This window comes from Ursus maritimus, unplaced genomic scaffold (assembly GCF_017311325.1).
Source record: "Ursus maritimus isolate PB19 unplaced genomic scaffold, ASM1731132v1 scaffold_2, whole genome shotgun sequence".
NCBI lineage: Eukaryota > Metazoa > Chordata > Mammalia > Carnivora > Ursidae > Ursus > Ursus maritimus.
This window is the reverse complement of record NW_024424452.1, coordinates 7105626-7121044: the sequence shown is the minus strand read 5'-3', so window position 1 is coordinate 7121044 and position 15419 is coordinate 7105626. Positions and strand designations below refer to the sequence as shown.

Genomic DNA, 15419 nt, shown 5'->3' with positions numbered 1-15419 from the left:
TCTTTTGAAGAACAAATTTCATTTGAGGGGCTCCAATTTGTCAATATTTTCTTCAATGCTTTTGGTGTTGAATCTAAGAAATCTGTGCCTAACCCAAAGTCACAAAGATTTGCTCCTGTTTTTTCTTTTTTTATTGACTTCCATAATTTTAGGACTTACATTTAAGCTGATGATTCATTTTGGGTTAATTTTCGTAGATAGTGCAAAATATGAAGTGAAGTTCATTTTTTAAATATAAATTTGTAGTTGTTCCAGTACCAATTTTTCAAAAGAAATTACAATTTCTCCACTGAATTGCCTTTGCATCTTTGTTAGATATAAATTGACCACATAATTGTGGGTCTCTTTCTGTACTCCGTTCTGTTCCATTGATCTATTTATGTCTTGACACCAATACATTTTGATTACAGTAGCTATACAGTAAGGCTTAAAGTCTGGTAGTGTAAATCCTCCAACACTGTTCTTCAATTTCATTTTTTAGCCATTCTAGGTACTTCGAATTTCTGTAGGAATTTTAGAATTGGCTTGCCAATTTCTACAAAATAGCCTACTGGGACTTGGTTGAGGTTGTGTTATATCTACATATCAATTTGGGGAGAATTCACTTCTGAGCAGTATTGAATACTGTTCATACATATGTATGAAATCTCCATTCATTAATCTTTAATTTCTCTCAGTAATGTTTTATAGTTTTCGTGTTCAGATCTTGCACATCTGTGGTATTATTTCTAAGTATTTCATATTTTGAAGCTATTGTAAGTGGAACTATTTTCATTTGACTTCCATTTTTTGTCATACTTGTCATAGAAAAGCAACTGATTTTCATGTATTGCTCTTGTATCCTGTGACCTTGCTTAAATCACTTATAGCTCTAGTAGCTTTTTTTTGTTGATTCCATTGGATCGTCTACATAAACATTCAAGTCCTGTAAGTAAAGAGTTTTTCTTTCTTTCTTTCCAATCTGGATGCCTTTTGGCTCAATTCTTATACTCACAGGGTTTTAATTTATATGGGTGACTGAGTGATGACACAGAGAGGGTAGTGACACTGAAAGAAGGTTTTTATAACTTACATTTCCTGCAGAGAAGGAAAATGCCATGCCATAGAGGGCCATCTGTGGAAGCACTAGAGGAGGCAGAGGCAAGACCAAGGGGAAGGCACAGACCATAGCCTATAGTGTGTTTTCCCCTGGCAAGACAGGGCAAGGGAGGGGAAACAGCTTAGGATTGGCTCGTTTGACTAATTCTGGTAGGCTTTGGGTTACACGTATTATCTCTAGTTGTCTGGCACCTGGCATAGGACTGACTCAGGGCTGAGGAAATATTGGCTTGGTGGGTGAGAGTTAGATAAAGGAGGTGGTTTAGAATATGGGCCCTAGATTGATTAGTTTCCATAGGAAAGGCATGCTCCTAGAAATGCCCTTTGCTCTAAGAATAGGCTAGCCTTGGGAGTGGCCATCTCTCCCCAGTCAGCAAGGCCACACATGTCAGAGCATCAATAATGCAGAAAAAAAATTTTTTTAAGTTAATAAATTGCCCTGGTTGGATGAATGAATGCCAAAAACATAAATACAGAATCTAAGAAAACACAGAACAGTTTTGTTTCTTTGTCTTGCCTTATTGCATGGGCTAGAATCTCCATCACAATAAATGGAGGTAGTCAGACAGGCATCTTTGCCTTACTGCTGGTCTTGGGGGGAAAGCAGGAGCAGGGTGAAGTACTGTGGAGGAGGTAGGGACTGGGGTAGTGATGGATATAGCTAATGAGGAAGGGAGAACAGAAACTTAGGAGAACTTGGGAGAAGATCTAAGGCAGTATTCTCAAAATGTGGTCCACAGCTCATAGGCCTCATTCTGTCTCTGCTCCTGATCACGTGCTTCTGACCCCTCCCCCTTGGCCACCCTCTGAGCTATAGAGCTGCATTTAGGCTCTGTCCATCTATGAATCACAAAACTCCAGGCCCTTCTCCCACCAGAAGCCCCCTCTGTGAGAGCCACAGCTCAAGGCTGATTACTGGTCCCTCTCATTGGTTCCACCTCCAGAAGATGAGGCCACTTCCTGTGATGAAATCATGCTCTCCCATCACCATCTACTCAGTAAGCCAATGCCAACCTCATCCAGGGAAGGGAGGGAGCAGAGCCTCCTAAAACCTGCCCAGGGAGTCACCAAAGGTCCCAGCCCCACTCTCTCACCCCCACCCACCACCAGTCACAGGCTGGCAGGGCCCTCCATTGGAGACTGTCCAGGGACTGTCACCAGAGTGACTCATTACTTCTGGTCAAGGACAGCTACGGATTAGCCAGGGCTCTCAGAGCTGTGGAAGGAATCACCTTAAGAGCATTATAAAAATACAGCTTCCTGGGGCTCACCCCCTAGAACTCTGCTCTTGGGAGCTGAGGCCCTGAGGTTGTATGGGGCAACAAGGCAGAAGCACCCAAAAGGAATAGAATGCTCTGTGGACTCAGCAAGACTGGAGTTTGAATCCTGGACCTACCATCTGAGAGTCATGTGACCTGGGACAGGGCTTCCCTGAGCCTTGGTCTCCTCATCTGTAGAGTGGACGACAGAAGGCAAATCCAGTCTTGCATCCAGGGGGTCAAGGAGTGGCCTCCAGAAGGCCCGCCCTCATCTCTTAACCCCGGGGAGGGTGTGAGACTGCACAAAAGGGACTGATCAGGGCAGGGAAGGGGACTGGTGGGCCTGGGTCCTGCACAGGACTGCAGGGGAGGGACTGAAGGGGAGCCCCTGCTGGGAGAGGGAAAGACCAGGAGCAAGCTGGGTGTCCCTGGTGCTGGGGCTGGAGGTCGAGGGCATCTGACCACCAGTTGTTCCCTCCTCCTTCTCTCTAGGGGGCTGAAGCTGGGCAGAGACTCATGGCTGCCTGTCCTCTTGCCGGAAGAGCTGGAGCTGGTCCTGCTGCCTCCCCTTCATCTGGGAGGACAGACAGCATCCAGGAGATACTCAGCCAATGAAAAGGGGAGCTAGAGAGACAGACACTGACTCCTAAGGAGAGGTAGAGGGATGGCTGTAGCCAGGAATCAAGGTGGGAGGGAGAGGCCACACATGGCCAAGGTCAGAACCATGGCCCTCAGGGTGAAGATAGAGGCTGGGGGCTCTGTCATGGCTCTCTGCACTCTGACCAAAAGGAAGCACTTGTGCAATATAGGAAAAGAAGAAACCAGATTGATAAAGGAAGTGCTGGTTACTCTGGGTGCGGGTGAGTTTGGGGAAGGCTCTCACCCTCCCTTGCTCTTCTGAAGGGGCCTGATCCACGCTCTCCGGGTGTCCCCTGACTCCCCGAGGAGGGGTGCCTACGGCCTCCCCTCTGGCCTTGACAGAGCTGCTGTCTTCTCCTCCCATTAGAGGAGGGTGAGGCAATGGGTCTGTCCCTGCTGCTGTCTCTGCTGCTGCTGCCGACATGTCTGCAGGCTGGTGAGTGTCCGGGACACCCTGGCTCTGCCCCGGGGCCCAGCGAGTCCCCAGGAAGGGCTGTGGCTGGGAAGTTGGAGAAGGGGTCTGCTGGGGTAACTGGTCAGGCCTCCCAGCCCCAGCAAGCAATGGTGCTAGGTCAGTGCCAACCCTTCACCCTCCTCCCTTCCCCAAGCCTGGCGAGGTGCACCCAGGCCAGAGAGCCAGTCCTACCACCTGTCACACTACTGGCCGTGGGTGAGGGCGCAGAAGGTCTGGGGTTATCTTCTTCATCTCTCCCAGTGGCTTGAAAGTCTCTCCTCTCCCCCCTCCTGCAGATAGCTCAAAAGAATGCGATTCAGATCCTGACTATCGTCAGATAGACCAACCAAAGCACCTCTCAGCCCCCATGGGTGGCTCCGTCCACATCAATTTCTCCTTCTATTACTGCTGGGAGTTAGCCAAGAATTCCAGAGTGAGTGTGGCCTTGAGACGGACACAATTCCATGGGGAGTTCATCTACAACAGTACTTGGCCTTCCTTCCATAAGGACTACAAGAACCGGATCTCCCTGAACTTGCCAAAGGGTCAGAAGTCTGGCTCCCTGCAGATATCGAACCTGCGGAAGGAGGATGAGAATATATACTTTTGCCGGGTCCAAGTGGAAACACGAGAAGATGGCAAGAAGGTGTGGCAGGCCCGCCAGGGGACCAAACTCACCATAACCCACGGTGAGTCCAGCTGCCCCGGCAGCCATCACGCCCACCCTGCTGAGGCTCTTAAAGGCCATGGTGCCCTCATCCCCCAGGCCTGGCCCAGGCCCCAATCTTCCTGCTCACTCCTTCTCTCAAACTCCTCTCCCCACACCCACCTCCTCCCCAGGCCTCTGCCAACTTTACTCTTTCTCCTCCATCTCCCCAGGCCTGGGCTGCCCTCCGCGCCGACCCCCTTCCAGGCCCCAACCCCACTCCCCGGCCTCAGCACCTTCTGGGCTCCCCAGTTATCTTCCCTTCTTGCTCCAAGCTGGGGCTCCAGCCCTGCCTCCCTACCGTCGTCCCATGCCATCCCGGTGGACTTGACTTCTTCAGGATGTGGGCTGCCTTCCCTTTGTCATGTGTCCGTCTGTGCAGTCCCAGCCAGCCCCGAGTCTTGCATCTCCCCACAGCCATGGGCTCAGCCCAGCACACACAGCAGGTACCCAGTGATGACCCGAGAGCCCAGGTTCCCTGGCAACACCCCATTACCTGTCTTTCCAATCTCCCCACTTCCTTCTCCTGCTCTGTTCCTCAGAACCCGACCCACAATGCTCCCTGCCCAGCCCCAGCCCTCCTCTCCTTTCCTATCTCCCTTTTCCCCTGCCTCCATCCTCTTGACCCTCCTTGCTCCCCCATCCCTACTGCCCACCTCTGCCTGTACTGTCCCCATTGTCCACTCCGATCTCGCTCCTCCGTGCTGGCTTTGAGAAGCACGTGTGCAGCAGAAATATGGCAGCTCTCGCTTACTGTGCACTGTTGGGTTGAACAACTTGGTATGCATCACCCTAGTGAACCTTCCCCATGACCCCACAGTAACAGTAGGTACTGCTGTTGTCTTCCTGTTACAGATAGGGACACTGAGGCTCCAAGAGCCCAAACGCCTGCCCAAAGCCACAGTCGTGGTGCAGGCGGGACTTGAACCCAGTTTAAGCCAGAGCCTCCACTCTTAACCAGTAGCTGCTCAGCCTCACCAGCTGACCTGATCATATCGTTGTCTTGACCTATCTTTCACCCAATGATGGGATGTGTCACATTAATGGATCTTCCCAGTCACTCAGCAGGCCGTGGGAACTGGAACCTAGGTTTGTCCCCAGAGCAGTGTGGGGAGGGCGTCTCTCCCAGGAGCAGGCACTGGGGGACGCACTGTCTGTAGGCAATTCCTTAAAAACTAAACATCGTAGGTTTGCCTTTTACACCCACTTGCACCGGCAATTCTGAGCAATGCCTCACTGCTCTTGGTGGGAAGGACACTCTCTGCGGCCCCGCCCTCGGTAACCCCTGCCCCGTAGGACCACCGCGCTGGTTTACAGCAAATAGACAGTGGCTCACAACCTGAATTAGGCAAGACAGCCTTGGATTTATATTTCTGGCACCTTCTCCATCTTCCCTTAAATGGCCTTTCCGGGGAGATTTTGGCTCTCCTCAGACCCCTCCTTCCTCCTTCCTTAATCCTCCTAACTTTTCTCATTTCTCAGTTTCAGTCACGTTTGCTATGAGTTTCATCAATAAATTAATTTTTTCCATTAATACAATTAATTGGATATTCATGCTCATATATTTTTTTAAAATACAGGAAAGTAATAAAAAGAAAAGTTTTACCTAAGTGAAGTACTGCCATGCAAAGACATCACCCCAAAGGGATGTTTGCAGCTAATAGAACTGATAAGTTTGTGGTTGGCTTAATAATGTTTTTTACATACAGATGTTTTCGTTTTGTAGCCAAATCTCACTGTATTCTCCTTTGTAAATTCCTGTTTTATTTCTTAACCCAAAATCCTATGTTCCATTAGGGGCTGAAAATATTTTAATTTCTTCTGACTTTTTTAAAGAATTTATTTATTTATTTACTTACTTGTTTGCTTATTTGCTTATTTATTTAAGAGAGAGAGAGAGTGTGTGTGTGTATGAGCACAAGCAGGAGGGGAGGAGCGGAGGGAGAAGGAGAAGCAGACACCCCGCCGAGCAGGACCCTGAGATCATGACCTGAGCCAAAGGCAGACACTTAACCAACGGAGCCACCCAGGCACCCCTAATTTCTTCTGATTTTTGTATGCTTTCTTTTGACAGTAAAACTCATTAATGTACTGAGGATTTCTTTTAGTATATGGTATGAGGTAAAGAACTAAATTGATCTTTTTACCAGGAAACAAATCAATCATCCCAACTGCGTTTATGGAATCTTTTTTCTCCTCTCCATTGACTCATAGGCCTGGCCTTTTTGTAGGATGGCACCCACTTCTGGTCTGTCGGCTCCATTTCCCTGTTCTGCCTTCTCTCTTGTTGCCGCCACACTGTTCTAGGGACTGTAACTTGGTCATGTTTCAGTGGCTGATAAGACTATGTCCATCAGAACCATGTTACTTCCTCAAAAACCTTATTATGGTTTTGGCCTATTGCTTCACATAAATACTAGAATAAGTTTGCCAAGTTCTGAAGAAAACAGCTATGGGTATTTTTAAAATCAGAATTACATTAAACCTATAAGGCAATTGAAATGGAAATCAGTGTAATGTCCAGTCTTCCCACCCAGAAATGGCCCCTGTTCTATACCCCTCAGTAACCTTGGGAGTGTTCTTCTAAAGACCACGTAAATATCTCACAAGATGCTTTCCTCTAAATCTTTTATTTTTATTATTAATATGCAAGATTATTTTTGAACATTCATTTTCTATAATTTTCACTAGAAAATATTGCATAAATTCTGGCCAAATGGTGAGTTATATGCACATTTACCTCCCCTCCCTACCAAACCCTACTAAAATGACAGCAAAGAGAATTTTTTAAGACAAAATCCACACGGACAAGAAATATGTGAGTTATGTGGTTAAAAACAATATTTGGGAAGCTGGAAACACATAGACTAACGTACCTGGCCTAGGAGACCAGGGGAGCTTAGCCCTAAACCAGCAGTGGGGAGACCCAGAAGAAAGGCAATTTTTACACTGCAAAACCCCTTGATGGTTCATGAAGGGTGACCCCAGAACCCCCGACAGTGGGAGTGAAAGTGGGTCAGAAACCTGGAGGGCTGGGTGAGAATCTGTTTAAGAAGCAGGGAAACCTCTATGCCCCCTTCCCCCCGCCCCCCCGCAGAGACTGGAAATTTGCTTTCCAGAAAGGATGGACCAGAGGGACTCTGGGGGCAGTACCCCAGGCATACTGGGGGCAAGGATTCACTCCTTGAAACTGAAGATTTGGTGAACTGATGAGACCCTAAACGCCTTGCCCCCCCCCTTAGATGCCTCCCAGGACTCAGGCATCCCAGCTGGTATCTCCCACACAACCAAGGGCAAGAAATCAGCAGATTCTTCTCTGGGAAATCTATCTGATGGGCCCCAAAAAGAATCTAGAAATCCTAACAGATCCTACAGCCCATTAGCTGACAAGCACTTTCTCCCAGACCACACACACAGCTTCCAATCAGCTTGGCTTTGTGCACACTGGTGGCCAAGGGGGCAAGGACTTGGATCTCCGTCTTCCACAGAATCCCCCAGCCCTGAGGCTTGACCCCTCCCCTCTGCTGTGCCTGGGATGCCTGAGGCTAGAGATTTAGTGATCCCTATTTGTCGGCGATGAAATGAGGTTCTGAGGTCACAGCGCTGATGGGAGGTAGAGTCAGCATTTAAGCTGGGTGATGTGGATTCTGTACCCCCTCCCTGTGAGAGTTGCTCCCCTCCCCCAATATTCCCCAAACTAGGGAACAATGTGACAAGTTTCATCCAGAAACCTCCAGTCCTCCAGGAGAGAATCTGCTAAATTCTCATGTCTTCTCAGCTGCCATGATGACCACCGAGGGCCCCACCAGCACTGCCCCCACCACCACGGGCCTCGGTGTCTCGGAAGGCAATGGGAGCTCAGCATCTTCACCCCTGAGTGTGGGAGCTGCAGTCGGGGTGGCACTGGCTGGTGCCGTGCTCATAATTGCAATTTTGGGACTGATACTCTACCACAGGTGGAGGAGAAGCAAAGGTAAGTGGTTCTGGGCCACGCCCCCTGCCGAGCATCATTCTGCATTAAAAAATGCAGATCCCTGCTGGGCTTGAGGTCTGGGCGTGGGAATCTGCATTTTTAAAGGTCTCTTCAAGTGGCGTCTGTGTGTGATCAAGTTTGAGAACCACTGCTCCAGACCAATCCTTCTCCACAAACTGATCATTTTCCAGTTTTTGTCTTTTGACTTAATCATTTCTCATCAATCCTCACCTTTTGGTTCATGGGGATGGGAGGGTCAGCCCCGGGCAGAGTAAGGAGAGAACAGAAGGGACAGGAAGCTGGCTCAGCATTGGTTGAGGGCCTATTTTCCAGGGTCTGGCTTGTAATTGGAGATAACAAATGTAAATAAAGCATAGGTCCTGCTCTCAAGGAACTCAGTGGTGGAGGGAGGGGAGAGGGAGTGACTGCCTCATTTGGAAAGAGCTGTAGTCATTTGGGTGGAAGGAGGGGAATCAGGGAGGACTTCCCATAGGAAGTGTCCCTGCAAAAAGTCTCAAAGAATATGAAAATTGGCCTGGCAAACGGTGAGGGTGGTGAAGAGGTCACTATCCATGCAGGTGCAGGAAATCAGTGTGCGAACTCTAAGTAGCTCAGTGCTGTGGAGGAGGCTGGAGATGGGAGAAGAGCACCTTGTAAATGAAACCCAAAGCCTCTGATCCCAGAGGCAACATCAGCTCTGCCTTACAGATACATCAGTCTGTGGTGGAGGGGCCAGAGGGGGCCGGGTGGGGCCAGTCTAATGTGGTCGCGGTGGATGGAGGGAGAGAGCCAGATCCTGAACAGTTTAAGAGGGAAAACCAGTAGGACTTGGTGATTGGACTGGTGTAGAGGTGAGGGAGTGGGAAGAACCAGGGTGAATGAATCCATGGTGAAGCCACCGAACGAATTAGAGAACACAGGGGTCAAAGACCATGTTTGGGGGAGAATGATGGTTCTCTAGTTTGGGATATGTTAGAGATGCCTGTGTGGCATCTGAGCAGAGATGTTCATCAGAAATGTGGATGTGTGCATTTATAGCTCAAGAGGAGAGGGCTAGAGACATTCATTATTTACACCCCAGCACCCTCCAATATTGATTTGAAATTCCTCTGAAGAAGATTTTCAGGGAGAGGAGATTAGCCCCAGCAGATGTTAAAGCACAGAGGTGAAGAGCACAGAGTCCGGACGGCCTGCAGTCAGATCCTGGCTGAGTCAACTCTGGGGCAATGATACTATGACTCTGTGCCTCAACTCACTCATCAGGAAAATGGGAAGAGTAATTATACTTACCCCGAGGGTTGTCATGACAATTAAGCGTAACACACTGAGAATAGATCCTGGCACGGAGTAAGGACCATATGAGCAGTAGCGCCTGCAGTTATTAAGCTGTAATGATTAAAATGATGCGATGCTGTCATACTAAAACACAGATAAACCCATATATGAAAAGAGAAAAGCCCACATATAGGCAGGATGAAACAGATCAAAATATATTCAGGAATTTAGTAGGTTAATAAGTAGTATTTCTTTTAAAGATTTTTTTTTTATTTTTATTTATTTGACAGAGATAGAGACAGTCAGCGAGAGAGGGAACACAAGCAGGGGGAGTGGGAGAGGAAGAAGCAGGCTCATAGCGGAAGAGCCTGATGTGGGGCTCGATCCCATAACGCCGGGATCACGCCCTGAGCCGAAGGCAGACGCTTTAACCGCTGTGCCACCCAGGCGCCCCATAAGTAGTATTTCTAATCAATGGGGAAAGATGAGTCATTCCACACACGGTGCTGGAAGAATTGATTAGCCATCTGGAGAAAATAATATTATCTCATAATTTGCACCAAAATAAATTCCACAGAGATCAATCAAAGAGTTAAATGAGGGGGAAAATAACCCCAGTACTAGAGAAAGCATGTGAGGCCATCTTATATCCATGGAGTGGAGATGGGCCTCCCTAAGTATGACATAAAACCTAAAAGCCATGAATAAATATATTGATAAACTCAATGATACACAAATTGTTTTTAATTCTGCAGAGGAAAAAGCACAGCAGTTGTTTCTAGAGTGAGGATGAGGTTTGGAGATGAAGAGCTGTGACAGTCACTGGGGGAATGGAAGATGGTATCTCAGGATTGCACCCAGATGAGAAGCCAGAGCTCTGTAAAAGCATCACTGCACATGATCATGTTTCCCCCAGCAGTATTAGCCATGCAGATTTAGAAACTTCTAGAACTTGTTGCTTAGAAGTTACGTTCCCCTGCTGGCACCAGAGACCAAAAGTAACAGGGCTTAGATAAGACAGAGTTCTTGTTTCCCCTCATATAAAAGGATGAGGAAGTAGATGGCAGAGGCCACTGTCCTCAGGCACTCAGGCTTCCATCTTCCTGCTCACTGTCCTGCCTACTGGCTTCTATCCTGAAGGTTGCCTCGTGAGCCAAGACAGCTGCTCAGGCTCCAGCCATTATTTCTGAATCCAGGCAGGAAACAGGAGGAAGGAAGAAAGGATGAAAAGACCACAACTTCCCCTTGAACCATATTGGCAAGGATGTGGTCATAGGTCTCATATCTATCAGTAGGGGAGCATACGGCCACCCCAGATAAAATCAAGGTGCTGTAACTGAGTAAGAAGAAATGAATGGATATTGTATAAGCAAATAGCATCCCCTGCCATAGGCTGCATCCAGAACTAAAGATGTGTCAGCTAAGTGTGGCAGAAAGACAGGAGAACAGGAGAGGTCAAGGGGCTCATGAGAGGGGGAGTGGAGAGTAGAGGATCAGCAGGGAGCTTGCACAGCCCGAAAGAAAGTGGATTATTAAGGGATAAGAGTTCGGGGGCTCAAAACACAGGTATAGCAAGCAGGATGATGGTAAGAGAAAGCTGGAAGGAAAGAAAGACGTAGCATAAAAATGATGCTGGCATTTAATATTTCCGAGTTCTCAGTCCCAGAGAAAAAAAAAAAAACAAAACACCCCAGGGTATGGCAGAGTAGAGGGCACTGGAGTTCGGGGGACATGAGTCCCATTTGTTCAGAGGGCTGTCTCTGTGGATGACAGGACCTCCCAGGATGGTTTGGGTGGCAGGGGGGATGTCTGTGGAGCAGGGGCCAATCCTTGGGAAATGTCGCAGAGAAACTCGGGAGGATGAAGAGGGAAGAGGGCGGTGGGGAGACCGGCGGGTTTCAGTGGCGCAGGGTGGAGAGGAAGAGGCTGCAGCGCAGACCCTGGTTCCAGCCATGAGGTTCCCAAGTCAGGAGAAGAATAACCGCCACTCCCCTTCCACTGTCTCACGTCCTTCTCCTTCCTTCTCGCCAGGATGAAGCTCAGGACAACAGCGGCGTCCTCTATGCCTCCCTCTCCCTCTCCAGCTCCTTGTCACCAGCAGCGCCTCCCTGCATCCCTCCCAAGGACAGCCCCCAGGAGTCGTCCCTATACTCTCTCGTAAAGGCCTGATGAGTGGGACTGGAGGATGACCTCCTTGACTAAGCTGCCCAGCGGGTCACAGCTTTGATAATAACGCCAGCCAGACACAGAAGACTCAGAGCCAGAGGTGTGGAAGGCCACCAAGGACCGCAGAGAAACAGAGCCATCTGCTCCAATTCCCTCTCCACCTTCCCAGCCCTTGCCCACAAGAATAAAAGTACCCGCAGAATCTGTCTGAAGGCATCTAAGGAGAAAACTGATGGCATCTTCCACTTCTGTCTTCTCCTTCTCACCAAAAATGAACTATACTAAAGAGCTCACACTGAGATCCCTCCCCCAGTACTGGAGTTCGGTGACTGCCTCTGGGGACCAATAAGCCTGAAAGCTGGTAGCCAGCCCAGAACCCAGGGTCTGCCCCTCCTCTACCCGTTCTCCTTTCCCGACCATCAGAACGAGCATGTGTCCAGCGCACCACCTCATTTAAGCATCTCCAACAAGCTGACCCGGGACTGGACGCACTCACCTGAGGCGTGAAGAGAACCACAATGGTTAGCGCTTTTCTCCAGGCCACGCACCTAGTAAGTGGCTGAGCTGGGTCTGAACCCAGACCTGCCCTTCCCGACAGCCTTCTCCCAGGACTCCGGTGTCCCAGCCTTCCCAGATCCCCACGCTGTGCCAGCCTCGCATAGAAACAGGGGCGTTCCACAGGAGCGGAGGGGAGGGAGGGAAGCTGCAGGGAAGCATGTGGTTAGAGACCGACTACAGAAAGCTGGAAAGCTGTAACCTGTTTTATTCACTTGTAAACCGCACAGCTGGGACATTAGCCAGTTAACCTGCAGCCGATGAACAAGCCCCACATGTAGCAGCTTCTCAGAGACCCTCTGAGGGTCTCTCCCTGCTGCTGGCAGGGAAGGGGGTGAGAGAGCAGCAGGGAGGCAGGCGCGCACAGCTATTCCTCGAAGAAGGCCAAGGTGAACTCGCCGGCCGCATCTCCACACCGCGGCTCCTCCAGCTGCTCCGGCTCTTCTCCAGCATCTTCCAGGAGTTGCTCCAGGTCCACGTCACTGGAGGCTTCATCGTCAGGGGGCACACTTCCAGCCTCCCGAGGACACTTCCAGCCTTCTTTCCCCACCACAGGACAGGCCCCGCGATGAGCTGATGGGGTCAGGTCCTTGGGCACCATTCTAGCTTCTTTGTCCTCAGACAAGCTGGTTCCTGCGGCCTTGCTTGGAGGAGCTCCTTGTTGTGTTCCTTGTTGTGTGAGCCTGTTGTGTTTTTCTCCCTCCTACAGCTTTGACCCATCAACTCTCATTCCACCCTGGAATCGGGGCCCCAAAGCCCTCTGGCAAGACACCCAAAGCTTCCTGTAGGAAGAGGTGAACAGGAAGGCCCTTGAGTGGTACCACTGTGTTTGCAAAGTGGACAAGATACTGGAACTTCTCCAGAAGCTGGGCAGGAGTGAAGTCCTGGGCAAGGAGTCAGAGATGGGCCACAGGTAACAGATGCCCAGAGAAATCAGGAAAATTGCACGTGTTTATTTCATGATGTTTACAGACAGACCACCAAGCTCTGGAGCATTCAGAGAGAGGCATTTTTCTTAGTTTCTGCTCTCAAGGGGCACCGTGTGGAGAGGACATTTCCAGAAAAAATGACTAACACCAGCCATATCTAGTGCTAAGTGAATAATATAGAGAATGCGTTACAAGCGTCTAAAGTAGTGGAAAATTCAGAGGAGGTTTTTCTGTAGGAGATGAGCTGAGTTGAGCCTGGATGGTTGGGATGGTACAGCAGAGGGAGGACAGCAGGAGGAGAGGAGGATTAAAGGCCTGCGGGAGAAGGGGGAGGCAGGCGATTCTGGCAGGCAGCAGGCAGTTCCAGCCAAGCTGGAGCAGAGTTGTCTTAGGACTGGGAGAGAAAGTTTGGGTTATTCTTCAGGCAATGTGGAGCCCCTGAATATTTGTGAGTAGAAGCATGTAACCATGGGTCAAGTTTTCCCAAGAGTTTACACAAAAGGCAAGTTGGAAGAAACTTCTAAGAGTATAATCACTCTGGGCCCCACCCTGTAAGACTGCTTTCCCACGGTTCCCGTGGCCTCTCTAATGGGTCATTTCCACCAGTGTCTGTATCCACCCAGGGGCTCCTCTTGTTGCGACTGAAAGCAGAAAGCAGCTCAGGCAGCAAAGTGGGGGATTAGTCCAGGTGACTGAAAAATGCAGGGGTGGGTCTGGCTTTCAGAGCACGAACTTGTCTTGATCTGTTTCTCTTCACTGCTCATTTCTGCCCCCTACTGTTCAGTTTCAGCCTCAGCCTCCACTCGGCCCCTGAGCCCATGGGCTCTTCCCACAAGGTGGCAAATAAACCTATTCTCTCGTGTCAGTTTAAGTTTTTATTTGAATTCCGGTTAGCTAACATACAGGGTAGTATTGGCTTGAGGTGTACACATCGTGATATATGTAACTATAGTGATTCAACACTTCCATACATCTCCCAAGTCAGTCTTCCAGGAAAGAACTAGACTTTTTTCCACTAGCTCCAGCAAAACCCTAAAGATGGCCAAGCCTCGACTAGCGAAGGTGACCTGTCCAATTCCAGAGACAATCAGTGTGGCCAAAGACATGTGGTGTTCTAGATGACCAGACCTGAGTCGTGGGCAGAGGACCATGTTCTGGAAAGTAAGTCAGGACTGGAGTTTTTATTTGTACAGGTTGAAAGTGCATAGTTGTAAATAACCCCCATCTGCCCCGTTTTCATCCTCCCTACAGCCCTGAAGCTGTTGGATCTGCACTCCACATACCAGATGGGGCCCCTGACGGCCATGGAGACCTCTTAGGACACAGTGCTGCATTGGTGGGCCCACAGCTAGCTCCTGTACTCTCTGCACACACCGGTGGCCTCCCTGTACTCTGTGACCCAGAAGCTAGAAAACCTGGCCAAGGGCCCCCACACCATGGTAGTTCTGAGGCTGGGTGCCCACATTGCCACCTTCACTCCATTTATCTTTATCTGGTGACTGGCAGGGATCTGGGCAGCTGTGGCCGCACTGTTGGCCCGGGAATTCTGCACTCTGTGGCCATCAAACTGGCCAACACCAACTACAAGTCTGTTTGTGGCAGCTACTGGTTCACCCTCTAGGTAAGCTGGTTTCTCTGAGCTGCCTTGGTGACCTCCACCTGGCCTTTGTGGACACCTGGGAAATAACCCCCCCGTCAGGCCCTGCCCCGTGGCATCCACTCAGGATGGCTCGTCATTTGCAACAAGGTGGACTTGCTCCTCTCCTTCATCTGCCCCACCTGAGTGCTTCTGTGGGTCCTGGGACTGTGTGGATGGAGGGCCTGGGACACAGTTGTGAAGAGGACCAGTGCCATAATAGGATTTCTAGGATATGAGCAGGTGCCACTGACTCCTCTTGCCTGGAAGACTGCAACAGTTTCCTAACCAGTCCAGCTGATTCTATTCTTGCCCCACTCCGACCACTTCTCCACTCAGAACAAGAGTACTTACTTTAAATGAGACCAAGTCATGCCTCCTCAGAAGCCAAAGCTTTCTATCTCAGTATAAATCCAAACCCCTAACGCGGTCCACAATGGCCCCGCCGAACTCTGCATCCTCATTTGCTGTCACCCTTCTCTGGCACTCTGCAGTCCAACCCCATGCTCTTCTTGCTGCTCAACCAGGTCAAGCCGTCCTGCCTCAGAACCTTGATATCTGCTGCTCCTGTGGCTGGGATGCATCTGCCAGAGCCCCATATGGCTGGCTTTCTTCTCATTCAGTTCCCTGATTTAAACAGCATCTACTCAGAGGCTTTTCCTGACCACCTTAAATAAAAGAGGCCACCTTTCCATCCAGGCACTCTACTCCCTTCTTGCCCTCCTTTTC

At 49.7% G+C, this 15419-nt stretch overlaps 1 protein-coding gene across 7 annotated transcripts; it reads left to right on the top strand.

Annotated features, from left to right (window-relative positions):
- The first annotated feature begins 3175 nt into the window (after window positions 1–3175).
- LOC103670013 (paired immunoglobulin-like type 2 receptor alpha) lies at window positions 3176–15397 on the top strand. 7 transcript variants are annotated; one of them, XR_570479.2, is made up of 5 exons: window positions 3181–3432; window positions 3747–4139; window positions 7935–8129; window positions 11436–12121; window positions 12835–13919. XR_570479.2 is itself a non-coding variant. In XM_008698406.2 (4 exons), the coding sequence occupies exons 1-4, from the start codon at window positions 3378–3380 to the stop codon at window positions 11438–11440; spliced, it is 648 nt and encodes a 215-aa protein (XP_008696628.1). In that variant the 5' UTR covers window positions 3181–3377; the 3' UTR covers window positions 11441–13919. The 7 variants fall into 7 exon arrangements, 3 of the variants coding, with proteins under 3 accessions (XP_040490770.1, XP_040490771.1, XP_008696628.1); XR_005835953.1 differs by having other exon boundaries at window positions 11436–12706; XR_005835955.1 differs by lacking the exons at window positions 7935–8129; window positions 11436–12121 and adding an exon at window positions 14306–15397 and having other exon boundaries at window positions 3180–3432; window positions 12835–13038.
- Window positions 15398–15419: the final 22 nt, after the last annotated feature.

Bases quoted from the DNA above. Each gene is read 5' to 3' on its own strand.
- LOC103670013 (XM_040634836.1), top strand. From the start codon at position 3,378: ATGGGTCTGTCCCTGCTGCTGTCTCTGCTGCTGCTGCCGACATGTCTG. The intron at 3,433-3,746 runs GTGAGTGTCCGG...CCCCTCCTGCAG, and splicing joins GCCGACATGTCTGCAGGCTG to ATAGCTCAAAAGAATGCGAT.